General features: G+C 45.0%; 1 protein-coding gene across 2 annotated transcripts in view; it reads right to left on the bottom strand.

Moving 5' to 3' along the window:
• RMI1 (recQ-mediated instability protein (DUF1767)) overlaps window positions 1-14,999 on the bottom strand; it is an 88,092-nt gene extending 73,093 nt beyond the window's left edge. For both annotated transcript variants that reach the window (XM_087396725.1, XM_087396726.1), the window contains exon 1: window positions 14,400-14,999. In XM_087396725.1, the coding sequence (XP_087252851.1) occupies window positions 14,400-14,942 (543 nt within the window). In that variant the 5' untranslated portion in view covers window positions 14,943-14,999. The remainder of the gene's footprint in view (window positions 1-14,399) is intronic.
• Between the last annotated feature and the right edge of the window lie 2,286 nt (window positions 15,000-17,285).

The raw sequence follows: 17,285 nt of genomic DNA, 5'->3' as shown, positions 1-17,285 counted from the left end.
TGCTATCGCTCAACTAGCAAAAACTACCTCGGCAGCCAGAGCAAAACCTTGTCAAGATCAAAACATGCCTCTTGCGTATATCCTGTAGCCATTAGCCTAACCTCCTTTGACAAGAGAAAGAGAGAAAGAAAAAGATTAATTAACATCTGCTGAAGGCCAAAAAAGCCTCACGTAGATACACCCCCAAGAACTACTGATATTTAAAATGACAATGAAAAAGAACTAGAAACAGATGGGCAAGAACTGCCAATTCTGTCCCATCCTATCCAAGAGTAGACGTCTAACTGGGAGCCCATCAGGAGCCCGGTATATCTGGAACATATCAGAGGTCTATCACTGATGTCAACTCCTCTTCATGAGATATACTTGTGGGTGACATGAAGTAGCCTGGCATTGAGATGCCGCAATGATAGTACCTTGGATGGGGCGTGCACTCACAAGGCCTATGTCTAGTCTCCTACTGACATGGTGTATTTAATCAGCCCATGAACCCTAAAAGGCAGCACTTCGTAGTGAATTCGCAGCCAGATTCCTTAATTTGCAGCAGCAGAAAAACACAAATGCGGCAGCTCTGAACAAATCGCAGCACAACACCCAAGAAGAATTTGAATTTCAGTGGGCACAGGGAAAACTTGCATCCAGTCGATTTGGCTGATGGGAAAACAGCAACGAATTTCTTCTGGTGAAGAAAGAAGAAGAAAGGGAGCAGAGAATGCACACACTAAGGGCCATAAATAAGCTTCTTCTTTGAGCTCTGTGTGAGCTGAACTCTGTATCAGACTATTGAATTCTAAAATAAAAAGGAGAGGTGAGCTGCTTCCTAACTGGGGCAGCTCTAGCTAAAAGTAGAAACTTTGAGCATGTGGCTCCTCTAGCACTTTGGACGTCCGCTTTTGCATGCCTTTCCCCCATTAAAGTGTGGGGATTTTAACCCTCTTCAAGCAGCTGCCACAAAATAAAACACACCAAGCACGTGTCACCGGTTAAAGGTTAGCCAATCCATGCAAAACCGGTTCAGTTGGCTCTGGTCCCTTATACTTCTTTAGAAGACTTACATGGAATGCATTATTAATCTTCCAATGCTCAAGTAAATCGAGCCTGTAAGCTACCCCATTGATCTCCCCTGTGATCCGAAATGGTCCATACAATCTGGTGGACAGCTTGGGATATACATATTCATTAGCTTTTCATCTTTCGGAGTCTAGCCTTTTCAAACTTGAGGAGCACCCAATCACCAATCTGAAGGTCTAGCTGCCTCCGATGTCTCTCTGCAGCTTTCTTTTGTTTTTCTTGAGATCTTGCAATTGCTGTCCTTACCTGCGCAAAGGCTGTTTCCAGATCTCGAACATATTAATCAGCAGCAAAAATGTCATCTTTCGCCCTCATGACGGGTGGTAAAATTACCTTACCATAAAATACCTCGAAAGATGCCTTTCCATAGAACTGTGGGCAGTATTGTTGTATACGAACCCCATCAATGGAAGATACCTTTCCCACTCAGCCTTCTGGTTAGCCACATAACATTTCAGCAAATCTAAAACAGTGGAATTAGCTACTTCACTTTGCCCATTAGATTGGGGAAAGGAAAAGTCCAGCTTGGTCCCCATATTATCAAATAAAGCTATCCAGAAAAGGCTGGTCATTCTCGGGTCATTATTAGCTGTTATGGTCATCCGTACAAGTATGCAATGAGCTTGCTTACTGAATCTATCAAAGATTGTCCAAATCCCATCATTACCTTGTCTTGACCTCAGGAGATCAAAAATGAAATCCATGGCTATGCTCCCCCAAGGTGCCTAGGGCACTGGAAGAGGCATCAAGAGACCAGGTGTCTTATGCCTATCATATTTCACTTTTTGGCAAGAAGATATTCAGAAACAAATTGATGAATATCTTTGCACATACCTCGCCAAAAGAAGCACCTCTCCAGAGCTTGTGTAGTGGAAGCAATCTTGCTATGACCTGCATAAGGTTGAGCATGACACAATAAGTTGGTCAGCACAACGACTGAGCTGCGAGCTCCCTGCTGCCACCGTCTTGCTTCCTTTCCCCTTCGTTTCTCTTTCTCCCCCTCTTCCACCCTTCTTCCCTTTCTTTCCTCTAATTTTAACCCTTTCTCCCCTATTTGATGGCCCTTTCTCCCCTATTTGATGGCCCTTCAATCCCCATTTCAGCCTGCATTGCTGTTCATTTGGGGGAGCTTGGGGAGGCTACAACAATCGGGTGGAGCTTTCCCTGGTCGCAACCGACCCCGGCTATCTCTCCAGCCCCACCATACTACTCTGCATGCTCTCAAGACAATTACGCCACTCTTAAGCCACCTAGGAGTAGTTCATTTGATTCATCTACTAGTAAAGTGCCGCATTGCAGCAAGGGTCCTCCCTGGAGCTCCTTTCATGCTTATCATGGCTCTCCTGGAGCTTTTTTTGCTGCGGGTATACCTACAGCAGCTTCAAAGCTGCCTCTTGTGCACCTTTCAGCTCTTAGAGCTCTCTCCTTGGCAAGGGTTTCGCTTCTTCAGGTTGCAAGCTTTCCTGGGCTCAGCCGGCCTTCTTTACTGGTTTTTGTACAAACCCTTTTAGGCTTAAAGCAGCCTCTAGCTTGAGCTGTGGGTTGGCCTTTTTGCGGAGTCCTCTCTTCACCTTTGTCCCTTTCGTATTCCCCCCTTTTTCCAACTCCCCCTTCCTGAGTAAGCAGGCCACTAAGAACCGGAGGCAACATACTAGACTTAGATAGGAGGGTGAGAGCAAAGCAGGAGGCAGCTTCTCAATTTCAAGGGGAGCAATTGGAGACCCCCTCAGGCCGACCCCAGACCCCGGAGGATTAGACGTTCTTTGATCTGCCCACAAATCCCCGATGCCAATGGCCCAACACAATAAGGTACCTTAAATTTATAGCAATAGGCCACAGGAGAGCCAGCCACTTCGTCCTCTACCACCCCTTCAGCCCACCCTCCCCTTCCTCTAGACATCCTATCCTCTTCGCAGGCCCCCCCGGCTGAGTCCACTCCTCCCCCTTGACTGCTCCTCCGGGGGCAGTTATTCTCACTACTGGTCCCCCTCCCTCTGCCTCCCCACTCTCCCCCCCCCCTTTTCTACTACAACCCCGCTTTCTTCTTCATCTATGAGTCCCCCTCCAATAGGGCCTAAGCCCTACCCAGAATGTCAACCCTTCGGCAAGGGCGAGGCTGAGCCTTCTCCCGCACAATTAGTGGCCTCATCCTTGCAATAGCAATCTAGCGCTCTTCCACTACAAGGTGTAGCTTCTACAACACCGTCAAGTGCCTACGGCCCATTTCCCCCCCCCAAACTGTGACCTCCTCATCTCTGTCACAGCCCAATCCTCTCATTTTGCACAACTCCACTTTCTCGAAGAAGTGAGAGTCAAGCGGCATGTTCTCCCAACTTGAGCAACCCTTGTAGAGGGAGTTTTATAGGATTGGACCGTGACCTAGAGACTTTGGATGAGTATCTTCTCGCCCTAGAGATGACAATGATGATATTGCAGCCCCAAAAAGGGAGATCCATCGGAGTGTTGGTTCCCGCACTCGCCCTTTCTGGGGCCTCCACTTTGGAACCCAACTTTGTATGATTGTATGATGAAAGAGCAATTGTTTCGCATGATGAAGGAATGGACCGGCCCCCACAGGATAGATATTTGGTTCGCCCATGAAGACTCGGCTTCTTTTTAGCTCGGCTTCATCAAGGAGAGGCCAAGTACATGCATAGAAATGGGGATGATCCATTTGGGGCCAAAGGTGCAACTCACACAAGCTATGTAATGGACGCTTCATCGATGCACTGCCAGGCTTGGGATAGAGGTCTCCTTCAATGGGCTCTAAATGTAGGCATAGAATCTGTCAAGCCTCTGGTATGCTGCTGCAAAAATGCAAAGTCCACACTACTCTCCTTCCAAGCCCCGCTCAAAGACATAGAAGTTCGGGGTGGTTGTGCAAGCTCCCACTCATAAGCAAGCCCTCTTCTCTCACGCATCCTCCCCATGAGCTGGACCATAGTGAGTTGGAACAAGCACGAGCTTCACGACCGTGCGCGGCAACAGCCATAGCATCTCATACTTTGCCAAGAGTTACAGAAGGCTAGACTTCCTTTTGATCCAAGAGCATATGTTTTCAATAGCAAATGTCAGACTCCGGTGCCACCTCTTCCCAAGAGAGGCCCGAAGGTGTGGTCCCCTGCCATAGGCAAGAGTGGAGGGTTTGCATTTCTGTCTCACAAGCATTGGCTGCAGATGTATATGATCAAGGTGAGCTCATCACAGGGAGGGCAATATGGATGTTTACGATTGGACGAGTCCATTCTAAGTGTATACGCCCTTGCTTGTAGACACCAACGCCCCGCGTTCTATAGACGGTTGATTAAGAGCCTCCCAGATGTGAACTCTTGGATTGTTGGAGGTAACTTCAACAACCTAGAGTTTGGGAAGGGGGGAGGACAAGCAAGGCAGAGCCTCTTTCTCGGAGATGCCGGCACCCGAGAAGATGATGTGGACGTAGTTTCTCTTCATGATTTGTGGCAAGATTCTTGGTGGGAGTTGGAGTTCTCCAGACTCCCCAATAGTCTCCCGCTTCTCCTTTGGACAGCATCGGCATAACAGAGGTCTAGAGAGACTCGATAGGTTCTATGGTGATGATTGGGCGATGCATAGGGAGGGAGCAACTTGCATTTTGGTAGGTACCACGACGTCTAATCACTCGCCGATTGTTCTTTACCTCGAGTAACCTCGTTGAGGACTCCCCCAGAAAGGGGTTCATATACCAGATGCCTTGTTCAAAGAGAAGGAGATACAACAAGCGTTCTTAGAGGTCTGACAACAATCGAGACCCCACAAGAGGGAGGTTGGGCCCAATGGGTAGCAGATGTGATTAAGAGGAGCATCAAGGAGCGTTGGTCTTAGGCTCTCTGCCGGCGCCACCTCCTCCATGCGCGTGAGAGAGCATTGAGATAGGACCTGGCTTACATTGAGTGTGGACTCCGGCTCTCGATGGCTCGTACATTGGCCCGAGTGCGCTCGACTCAACCTCCAAGACACAAAGATTTGTCGCACAGAGTTCTCTTATCAGTCATCCATGCCTCGATGGCTACAACAAGGTGACACGATGACCAGAAAGTATTTCCAAACCATCGGGCCCGATCAACACGGACACAATTACAAAGATTGAGAGATGTGAGCGAACAGATGGACTCTGACCCTCAGGAGATTCTACAGATGACCACAAACTTCTATCGAAGCTTATTTCAATCAAACGAGGAGCCTCCTTATAGAGAAACTGTAGGGTTTGCAGTGGAGCAATCAAAAAGTAGACAATACTCAGACACAACTGAAGAACGGAACTCAGAAAACATAGTGCCTGTCGGTAATATGAAAAACTGAATACAAGAACCTCAAGCCGTCGTGTCTGAAGGACCGTGGCTGAGGTGAATCCGAAAGATGATTCCATGTAGAGAGACAGTAGAAAAGATAGCAGCAGAGGGAGCGTAACGCAGTCCTTGTTGGAACACTGAAAGGAAAGAGTAGAGTTGACACAAAATCAGAATACTTGCTTATAGAATGAAGAAGAAAGAGGTCCTTAAGTAGGCACCTCATACAAGGTCACTGACATCACTGATGACCTCAAAGCTCCACAATCATCTCCTCAATCTGCTCCTAGATTCACTCAATCATCCTATGTGGCTTTTCCACCACCTAACTGTGCTTGTGGGCACCTAACTGTGCCTCTAGCACTCACACATAGAAACATAAGGTGTGCCTGAGGCATACACCTTGAGATATCCCAACAAACCCCCCCTCAAGGAAATGCCTCAGGCTATGTCAAGGATACATCTAGTCTCATAGTTTCTCATGCCATCTCATGGTGGTCAAGGATAAATCTATGGCTAGGTTCTCATGCTAGCAAGGGTTTCCTTGGGTGTAAGGTAAACAGAAAGGGATACAAACAGACCTTCCAATGGTTATCTCTCCTACATGTACATGCACACAATGTCTGTAGGAGGTACCATGGAACAAACCATACACATGGCCTACATCATAAGGTGACCAGAGGTGTTTACAAAACACACAACACACAATAGTTTATTTTCATTCATTTTGGAGGACTATCCAGACTGAGTACCTTGACATAAAAAGAGTGATCTGGAGCATACATAGAGATGAGTTTAAAATGCATAATCTTCATGGGATGCCTCATCTTGTGGAGGCAAAATATCCATGTCAAGGCAAGGTCTTACCACATGGGCAGTGTCTAGTGCCTTATAAGATGGTACTATGATAGAACAAGTGGATTTGAAAGTCATATCCTTCAAGAGAACAATTATCTTGTCATCTCCATAGTTGTGTAGAGAAGCATATCTTAGGTATCTGACCTTCATCTTTTTCTTGTACTTGGAGTCAAATAAAAATGCCATGAGAGGGTAGATCTCTGTAGTTGCTTCCTTTTTGGCAACCATTGTTTTGGCAATCTTCAACAAGGAAGTCAGGTTGGCATTTTCATCCTTTGTAGCATAACAAGACATTGCTTTATGTTTTGGCTTTTCACATATTTGGCATAAGCAAGCCATGAGAGGCTCTAACCCAAGTATTGGGTAGTGTCTTCTCTCTTACAGGGCTTAGAATAACAACTGAAATGCTTCAAAATATAAGCATTTAATGTAGCAAATAGTAGTGACTAGATTTCAAACAATGATGCTTCCTTTTACATGCTTCATAGAAGTGAGTGAAATAAGCACTTTCCAATCAAAACCAGGTCTAGCAAGTCAAAAACAAACTGAATCCACACTTGTACTGAAGTTATTAAAAGCTTCAAAAAACCAGAAATGCTAGAGTAGCATTTTATGTAGCATCATCTTCAAAAACTTGTCCAAAACTGTCAAAACTGAAAAGCTGAACTTGGAGGGCTTGTAGCTCACTCTTCAAAGCAAGGAAAAGAGGGCTTTCTGAAGCAAAAGAAAGCTCATATACCAGAGAAGGTCCAGCACAGAGGTTGGACGAAATGGTGCGCACTTTTGCCCGGGAGAGTTGCTACAGGCTGAAACTGAGTTTTGACGATTTCTCCCTCGTTACTGAACCAAATGACTTGAAAAATGGCTCAAAATCTTCGTCTTGAGGTCGCCCATCTACTCCTAAGAGGGCTCAGGCAATGGCGGAGTATGCAGGGAGTATTGAGCAACAGAAGAAATTCGCTGTTTGGAGAATGGCAGCCACCACAGACGTTTTTTCTTCAATTGCTTGCAGGTGGAAGTTCGCCCATACTAGAGGAGTTTCCAGCTCAGAGGGTTTGGGCAATGGCTGTTTGTAGATGGAGAACCAAGCTCTCAAAGATTTTGGGAAGAAAGAGGAAAATGGAGAAGAAGAAGATGAAAGAAGATGATGATGTGGCAAAAATGGGCTCAAGGGGGATCAAAGGGCTCTGATACCATGTTGGAACACTGAAAGGAAAGAGTAGAGTTGACACAAAATCAGAATACTTGCTTATAGAATGAAGAAGAAAGAGGTCCTTAAGTAGGCACCTCATACAAGGTCACTGACATCACTGATGACCTCAAAGCTCCACAATCATCTCCTCAATCTGCTCCTAGATTCACTCAATCATCCTATGTGGCTTTTCCACCACCTAACTGTGCTTGTGGGCACCTAACTGTGCCTCTAGCACTCACACATAGAAACATAAGGTGTGCCTGAGGCATACACCTTGAGATATCCCAACAGTCCTCCGTGTAGCTCAATGATGACGAGGATGATGAAGGACTGGAGCTGCCCTTGGAAATGGCTGAAAACCAGCATGCTCTGAGGAAGGAACCTTCAGGCTATCTGAAATAGCAACATGATGAAGAAAAGGAGCAGATCTGGGGCAGAAGGAGCAGATCTGGAGCAGAGGAGCAGAAGAGACAGATCTGGAGTAGGATGGGATAGATCTGGAGCAGAAGAGACAGAGCTGAAACAGAGGGGACGAGCATTTTCTGAGCGAAATCTTCCGAGCGTCCGAGCAAAGGAAAAAAAAGCTTCCAACTATGCATAAATATGGCAAAAATCGATCAAAAGAAAACATAGTTTCACTTAGAAATATGCAAAGAATTATAGCTATGCCTATTTTATACAAAAATCTTTAGGTGAATCTGTAGGAATGGTGAGAGCATAATGGGATGGCTTTTGAAGAAACCCACATGTAGAGTAGACTTCTCTATGAAAATTTCCTTATGATCCTTCTTACAACTTTTACTTAATAGGGGGTGACATTGAAAACCCTCTCTCAACCTATCTTCATGAAAGAGTTTCTTCAAAGAAAACTCATTGAAGCAAGCCATCCAGGTAGTTTCGCCAGCGAAACCCCTTTGAAGCAAGTCTCCCAAGGTAGTTTCGCTGGCGAAACTACCTTGGACAACACTTTTAAAAGTGACATAACTTTCATATCCAATGTCCAAATATAGTCATTCAACCACTCAAATTGATCGGAACACCCCATTTGAGCACATCTATGGAGTTATATTTTGGAAAATCTTTCATATATAGTATTAAATATTACATGTATTTTATGAGAGTGATATATAAGCCCAAGTTAATACTTATTTATAGTAATTTAAACTTCTTTAGAAACATGTCCATAAATATGCTATAAAAACACTAAAAAGATATTGCCATATGATATAAATGTGTTAATAAGTAATTATATATGCATAGTATTATTACATTGAGAGTGATTATGAGGAATGTTTCTTAAAGGAATCAACACTTTTTTAAGGTAATAACAGGGTTACAAAGGGATGTCTTTAAATAAGAAAATTATGTTGTGTAAAAATGAATGAGTGACTAGTCTGTATATTTTTATGATAAAGGGATCTAGTTCTAGTGAAAATAAAAGTGTAAAAACCATGTTTCCTAAAGAAAAACATTTTTAAAAATCTCTTGAAAAACACGCTCGGATAAACCTGCTCATAGGTTTTTGCTCGTAAAATTGACGCATCCCTGAAACAGAGAAGCAGATCTGGGACAGAGAAGCAGAAGTTGAGGCAGATCTGGAGGAGAGGATGGAGCAGCCAAGAGGCAGGAATGTGAGGCAGAGAGAAGGCAGCAGAGAAGGCAGATCTGAAGAGAAGAGGTAGATGGAGCAGGCGGGCCTGCAGCAAAAGATGGCAGAGATAAGGAGCAGCTGCAGGTTCTGTCCTGACAGAAGGAGTGTGGGAGCTTATGCTTTTATAGGCCAAACCTAGCTGGTCGGCCAGCTGGTCGGTAGGTCTGCTAGCTGGTCAGCCAGCTAGTCGGTGGGCCTGCCAGCTGGTCGGCCAACTGGTCGGCCAGACCAACTGGTCTTTCTGGCCACTTGGTTGGCTGAGGTGGCTGGCCTTTTGGCTGGCCTATGAGCTGTTAGATTGCCCCATAAATTGGGGATTGTTTAGTTGCTGTATACTCCTCACGTACATGCAACCCGAGAGGCAATTTGGACCCATGTCTCGACCATGTCTCTCAAAGCATGAGCAGACACATAGAGGAGCGTTTCACCAAGCCCTCCACAACAATGCCCTCCAAAGAATGGATTAACACAATCCTTCTTTAGGCGCTTCTAGGAGCAACCACTAACTTTCCCTGTGTGGATGGGAGTGATATGGCATCCTCCTGAAAGTCTAGGATCTCTTCCAACTTGTCCCTGGTCCTAGCATTGAAGTCCCCCATAAGTACGACCTCTCTCTATTGCATGTATCCCTGGATGCCTTCGTATAGTGCCAAGAAAGTTGAAACTTGTCCCCTTCTAGATTCTATCCTGGCATAATCTGATGTCTATGGAGGAAGTAGCAAGCTATGATGTATACATCCACAGATGGTAGCCTCTTGAGTCTAATCCACATATAATAGGCATGTTCATCCATACTAATGATAGTGATGATAGCTATATGTCTCTGGACGTGTGATGATTGTTCATCCATACTGATGATAGTGATATGTGTCTAGAGGTGTGAGCAGAGAAGAATTGCCAACCCACCAAACCCACGCATTTCTCCATCTATGCAGGTCTCTGACCGGGTGTGGACATCTAAGTGTACCCACATACTATAGGTAGTCCCTTTTTTTTTTTTGCGAAAAGAGACTTCTATTAAGTATTAAAGAAAAACCGTTAGAGCAAGCTCCATACAGGATACATCATGCAATGCACAAAAAGCTCAAGAGCCAAAAAGAAAGGATTGAGGCTGATAGTGCCATCTCAATACGGTAGAAACCTCCGAGAAAAAGGAAGAACCCCTCCAAACTCGAAGAAATATAGTCCTTCTAGAAAAAGCTGCCCGTGAAGGGCCCTGCATGCTAGCCCATATGGCTATCAAAGTGTGAACCCTGTCAGTCCAAATACCCGTGAACACCTGTGATGGGTGTATCTGGGTGCCATCCAAGGCCTCAGTACGTCTGGCTCTCCAAATGTGCCAAGAGGAAATGCTAGCCAAAATCTCCCAAGAGGTGTCCACTGAAACATGAGAAGCTCTGAAGGGAGTAAGTGGTACATCCTGCAGAGAGCAGGGCTCTATCACCTACCGGCGGACCGAGAGTGCCCAAGAAGAAGGCTCACCCTCATAAAACACCTAGGGCCCGGTAAGAGATAACCATGCAACCGAGCCCCAAGTCATGAAGAAAGCGGAAGTGTGAAAGATGCTGAGTATCCGAGCAACCCCTTTCCAAACAGTCCTCGCCTGACTACAGTCCCAAAGGCAATGTCGCACTGACTCCTCTGCAGAATGACATCGAGGACAAGTGGGATCAGCCCCAAATCGTGATCTCCATAGGTTCACTGCAATCCCTCCATGAATAGAAAGCCAAAAGAAAAGAGTGATCTTTCTATTTCTTAGGGATTTCCAGAGCCTCCTCCAGAAATTTCTACACAAATCTACGGTGATGAAGAAGCTTTCCCAATGGGGGGCTCTGGAGGGAATCCAACCCCTACTGTTCAACTAAAATCTCCTGGCATTACCAACCGTGAAACGAAAGAAGGGAATCCCCCTCTCTCGGTGCCCATGATCTATCCACTCCCACTCTCCTGGGTCCCACTGCAAGCACCTGATAGGTGCACCTCCATATAACCACAATCTCCAGGATCCCAAGGCCAAGAGTAGAGGGTCGGGGTCTAAGTACCACTGCAAGCCCGCTCCATGATCCACAAAACCAGCAATCCTGACAGCTTGAAAGGCAACCTCAAGAAGAATGCTATCCTTGGATATAGAAAGTAAACCTCCATCGCCAACATCAAAGACCAGTGCGTCTTCCCCGAGACCTCGGAGAGCGATCATCTGTAAAGGAAATGATGTCCTCAAAAAAGCCCCCATCCAAGTGGTGGAAGTAATAGGCAACTCAACTGTCCATTCCACCGGGATGGCTACATCTATCTGCTGAATCCTGCATGCTACCCCTCTGAGGTGACTCACGGACTGCAGTCTCTGATCCTCAGGTAGCCTGATAAAAGATTTCCAAGTGCCTACTGTGTAGGCGGGGCCTCTCTCTCATTTAGACCATTGCATGTAACGGGAAGTGCCCAGTGGTCTGGCATGCTCGTCAAGAATACTATCATTCCAAATGATCGGCTGCCTATCAATCTCTTCGACAGTAGAAGGTGGAATCCTTCGAAGAGTGTTCCTGAAGCTACCCCAAGCTTTCAGGATGGCAGTCATGAGAGGAGAGGCAGGAGATCTGAGAGGGGCTGAAGTGAAAATCCAACGAGGGCTGTCCACCCAATCATCTCCCAAGGTTGGTGTGCAAGCATGAATGCGTCTAAAAAAGAAATCCTTCCAAGGTTCATGCCCCCCCTCACCACCACCTTACAAAGCAATGCCCTGCACTACTGCAAGTCCGAGTCAATGACATTAAGGCCCCCTTCACATGTAAGGAGAATAATGGTCTCCCAGGCCACCCCTTGCCGCAACATCTGCTGTGCCATCAAGTCCACTCCATAAAAAATTCCTGACTGGTCTAATGAGCTGAGTGATGCAATTCCTAGACCGGCACCAACAAGAACACACAAACCAGGAAGTGGCCAAGAGAACCTAGTTCACTGCCACAACTCTAGATGCAAGGTCGAGTTTGGCAGAGCTCCAGAAAAGGAGCTTTTTCCTTATACTTTCTAGTACTGGGGCAAACTGCTGTGCTGGAGAGATGTCCAATCCTACCTGGCATCCCAAATACCTGATAGGAACACCCCTCTGAATCTAGGAAAAACCAATGTCAACTCCCCAGCCTGGAGTGTCCTCATTACTGATCCAAAAGCCAAAGGATTTATGCCAGTTAATGTGTGCCCCTGAAGCTGAGTAAAAAATATCCAAGGCTGTCCGAAAAGAATCAAGTGACTGCGAAGAGACCTCAATAAAAATAGCAGTGTCATCAGTCAGCTCACAGTCAAAAAGCTCCTGCTCCTGTCTCAAGGGCAATCTCAGCCCAAAAAGCTCAGCCTGAGATCTAAGGAAGATACTCATAGCTTCTGGCACAAAAAGAAAGAGGAAGGGGGCTAAAGAGCATCCCTGACGAACTGATCTGGAAATCTGAAACCTGTCACCCCTTACCCCTCCAATCAAAACCTGGCTGTGGGCTGATCTGTAAAGGGGGGCCACCCCTCTGATCCAAGCATCTGAAAATCCAAATCGTAGAAGAGTGCCCTCAAGAAAACCCCAATCTACTCTGTCATAGGCTTTCTCGAAGTCCAAGAGTAAAATTGCTAGCCTCTGCCCACTCTGCATAGCCCACTCTGTGGCTTCCCAAAAGAAAAAGATATTATCAAAAATGCTCCTGCCATGCACAAAGCCTGTAATGCTCCTGCCATGCACAAAGCCTGTCTGAGTATCATGGATGAGGTCTGGAAGAAGGGGCTGTAATCAGATGCTGATCGCCTTGGCAAGGATTTAGTAAAGAGTGCCCAAAACAGTGATGGGTCTCCAATGGGATACAAAATTCATGTTGCCACCTTTCGAGATAAGGTGAATGAGTCCCTCGGTCAGTGAGTCAGGCATCTCACCCGAGTCCCAAATGTCCTGCAGGGCTGAAGTAATATGATCACCTATCATATCCCAAAAGGCTATAAAAAAAGGAGGAGTAAGACCATCGGAACCAAGGCATTTGCCCTTATGAAGGGCAGAGAGAGCAGTCTTGAATTCTGTGTTGGTAAAGCGTGCATCAAGTGAGCATAACATCTCTGGGGTGACTAACACAGATAAACTCTGCCAAACTTCATCTCTAGCCACCTCTCTAGTCCTTTTATTTGGGCTTTGGTGTGCCTCGATATATATTACAAGATCTTTCCCCTAGAAAGTCTTGGAAAAGTTGTTTGGTGAGAATCACAAGGTCTCATTCCCATTCTACCCCTATTTGGGAGGAGGGGGGGCCTCCGCTCCTGGATGATCCCCTTGCCATCTCTATAGACTGCCCACTTGCCCTTCTCCCTTGCCTACATTACCCTCATGATACTTTCCTTCTTGTGCTCAATTTGCATCTGTGTAAAGTCCTCATTGATGAAGATTGTGGTCCCCTTCAGATTTGCTCTTTTCATGAGAACCCCTTGCCTCACTTTGGCATGCTTTGCCTTTGTCAAGTTTGAGGTTGAGAGGATGAGTTAATTTGTTCAATGGTACTTCCTTGATATGGCTCCATGGACAACAATCTAGCTTGAAAGTTGTGATGAAACCAAAGGTGTGGTGGCCTTGAATGGAGATGGTTTCTCTCACTGTCCAAGAAAAACAATTGAACTTGAAAGTTGTGATGAAACCAGAGGTGTGGTGGCCTTGTGTTGAGGTGGTTTCTAGAAGATTGTCTCAGCTTGTCACCTTGCCATCAAATGGCTCTATATTTTCACCCTCTAAATAGTAGTGTAGTTACTCCCATTACAGAGACCTACACAATTGGGTGTATGAGGATCAGGTGTGGTAGTCCAAAATGGATAATTGCAAATCTCTTAGTTTATAGTTTGACATTTGAGATTTGAAAGGATTCTTTTCATAAATAATACTATTGTAATCCACCAAGACATCTTGTAAAGATTTAAAGAGGAAGAAGGCAGATCTGAAGAAAAAGTACGAGAACCAGCCCAAGGCAAAATCAAACAAGAAACGTGGTATCTGAAGATCTCTCTTCCTGGTTGCTCCTTGCCGCCCTGAGATTAGAATGCTAACAGTGGTGTGACCATGCTTATTGTCCAACATTGAGCGGTTGTCTGGAAAGTCTACAAATCGAGAGTCTTTTGTAAAGGTGAAGAACAGCCTATGTTGCTCAATAAGTAGAGCTAATGATTTAGTTGTTACAGATGAGGATGAGGCAAGATACTAGCCACCTAAGGGCAACCGTTGTGTGTGCTGCCAAACATTACATTTGAGAATGTGAACGTACTGGCGTTCCACAGCAGGACAAGAGTTAAAGCGATGCCCAGGTACCTGCAAGACGTATGGCCCAGCAAGTTCAGTTGCATGAAGAGTGTCAACATGAGGAGGAAGCACGGCCGTCCCCATGGTGTTCAGATCAGCCATGAGAAAACAAGCGAAACAAAACTCTGCCTGCTGCGAAAGGGGCAGCTGGAGGAAGCCTGGGCGGGATGCAGCGAAACTGTCGACGCAAGCCGTGAGCCATTGAGGTGCAGGCCGGACACCGCGGGTGCGGAACAGAGAATCCAAGTCGGCATATTGGGAACCCTGAAGGGGGGGAGTGGCAAAAGGGGGAGGATGGATGGAAACGGGAATGGATGATAGAGGGTGGCTAGGGATGGGACGACGCTGAAGGAGGGTGGGAGGGGGGTCCAAGAATTGGAGGTCATCGTCGTGGTGTTGGGGGGGAGCAGAAGCGGAAGCAGCTGAGGGAGCGGGAGCTGGAGCAGAAGCTGAAGAGGAAGATGATGGTGGTAATGCATTGTGGTCGTCTTCTGAGGAGGAGGAGGAGGAGGAGGAGGAGGGAACTCGCAACGCTCGTCTGCGATGACCCATAATACTCTACAACTTGGCGCATTTGATTCAAATTTTCAAACTCTCAACACAAAGGGCTTTGAGGGCCATTTTCCCTTGTACTTGCCATCATAGTAACTGTGCACTTATATATTGTACAGGGAACACTCCTTGAAAGTTTACAAGGGAACATTGCTAATACATTCATGAAAATATAATGGTACTACATTCATGACAAGATGTGGATATATCTTCATGAAAGAGCAAGAAACAGCTTCAAGGAGTCATGATACATTATCATTTCACTCACTAAAAAAGCAAGAAACAGCTCAAGGAGTCATGATACATTATCATTCTAATTCACTGTATGCATGTCTGCACGTTTTGGCTGCATTCCGCCATAATTGTATAGCCAGCACAAAATCAAACTCTGCTAGAGGTGGCCCTTCGATTGAAATCCGCATAAGTGAATCCAAGTTCTTGGTTTCCAATCTATTTCTCAGCTTGTTCTCGATGATGTTCTGAATACTGAAGCCCCTTTCACAAATAGATGTGCTGCTGTAGTGCAACAAGGCAATTTTTGCAACTCGAAGAAGCATAGGATACTTATCACAGAGCACTTCATTTCTACTAATAAAGCACCATGCATCTTTCAACACTTTTCCTCTTCAATCTGATGGTGCTTGTATCTTAAAAATATGATATTCCCTCTTCAATCCTCTACCATCAATCAAGCATCCTACATGTGTACCATCCACTAACATTGCATCATTTCCAAACTGCTGTGCCAACACTCCTAGCTCATCTCCTCCATAACTTTTAAGCTCTTGAGTTGAAGGAAACGTGGAAGGTGCAAGGATTTTGAAGCTCTCCAACACATGATTTTCAGAAAACCTAGATCGCAAGTTTCTTTTCACTTCATTACAAAAAGCACTTTGAAACTCAAGAGCTTCAGCAAGATCACTACCAATAACACATCTATCAATTCTTACCCCATAGTACATGTCCCCTTTTAAAGCCCTATGTGTGGAATATAACCATCCATCTTGGCCACCAAACTTAGGAATAGAAGGAGATCCATAACCATCATGCCCTTGCATATTGATGTTGATGTCTTGAGGCCCCATAAATTCCATATCTAGCATAGTGATGGTGGAAGCCACTAAACTAGGAATAGTTGTAACATCCACATAATACTTCTGAAAGGCATATGACAAGCTTGCAAGATGATCCATCACGTCACCCAAAAAATGCAACATGTACATGAACTTAAAGTTTGCAACCAATTTAAACACTCTTGTATTCTCCTCCTGTAAGCATACCAAAAGCGGCTCATACATTTCACAAATCTTGGAAATTACCTTAAATCTACTCAACCATCTCATCTTGTGAATCTTTTCCATCCTCAAGCTTGGACAATCAAGATGATTAGCCAACTCTGCCAATCTAGATGACCTTTTAGAGCTTTTCTTGAAAATTCCAGCAACTTCATTCAACACACAATCCACATGTTGTGCATCAGAATTTTGTTTAAAAGTGTCAGAAATACATAAGTGAGTTCGGTGTGCCACACAATGTATCGATGTCATGAAAGGACTCCTTCTCTTCAACAATGCAGCCAATCCATTTGTAGAACTAATCATTACAGACCATTTTTCTCTCATCTATACCATATTCTCTAAAGAATTTTATAATTGCAGTTTCCAAGCCCCTAGCTGTCCTATCATGTATTTCAAGCAAACCTAAGAAAGAAACCCGAGGCTCATGATCGTAGATGTAAGTGGCATACACAATGAGATGCTCCATGACTGAAATAATAGAATGTGCAGTTTATAGTTATTAGGCAAGCAAAAGTAATGTGGCAAGGACGAGAGTGAGAGAGGAGATACAACTTCATGCTAGGCTTTGCAGTGTTCTAAGAAATATGTAAATCCACTTAAAAAATCTTTTATTGTATTGCTAAGGGGGTGGTTAAATCGTAGGTCCACTTCCGGCCCAATTTAGTCTTGGAATGACAAAGGTATTGTCCTTGAAAGATGGTGCAATTTAGAGTAATGGAGGTTTTCTTTGGGCTTTCTTTCTTGGTGTGAAGATGCAAGACTTGGCCACTTGCACACCTCACTCTACAAGCGAAACATTGTGAAACGACTTCTCATCAAACATTTTTAGTGGTAATAATGGTTTTATTAAAACTTACTTGACTAAGTTACTTCTTTTGGTATTCTATCATTTTCATGTTTCTTTGATGTACTTTAATATTCTATTTAAAAAATCATTTTCTTTGATGTACTTTACTTATTATCTATGACAAACAAACTATGGCTCATACTTCTTCCCCCTCCTAAGGGGCTGTTTCCAAATCATCCGTTCAATCTAACCTAGGAT

This window comes from Dipteris shenzhenensis, chromosome 25 (assembly GCF_047967505.1).
Source record: "Dipteris shenzhenensis isolate YYH24624 ecotype China chromosome 25, Dip_SZ_1.0, whole genome shotgun sequence".
NCBI lineage: Eukaryota > Viridiplantae > Streptophyta > Polypodiopsida > Gleicheniales > Dipteridaceae > Dipteris > Dipteris shenzhenensis.
This window is presented reverse-complemented; position numbering and strand designations above follow the sequence as displayed.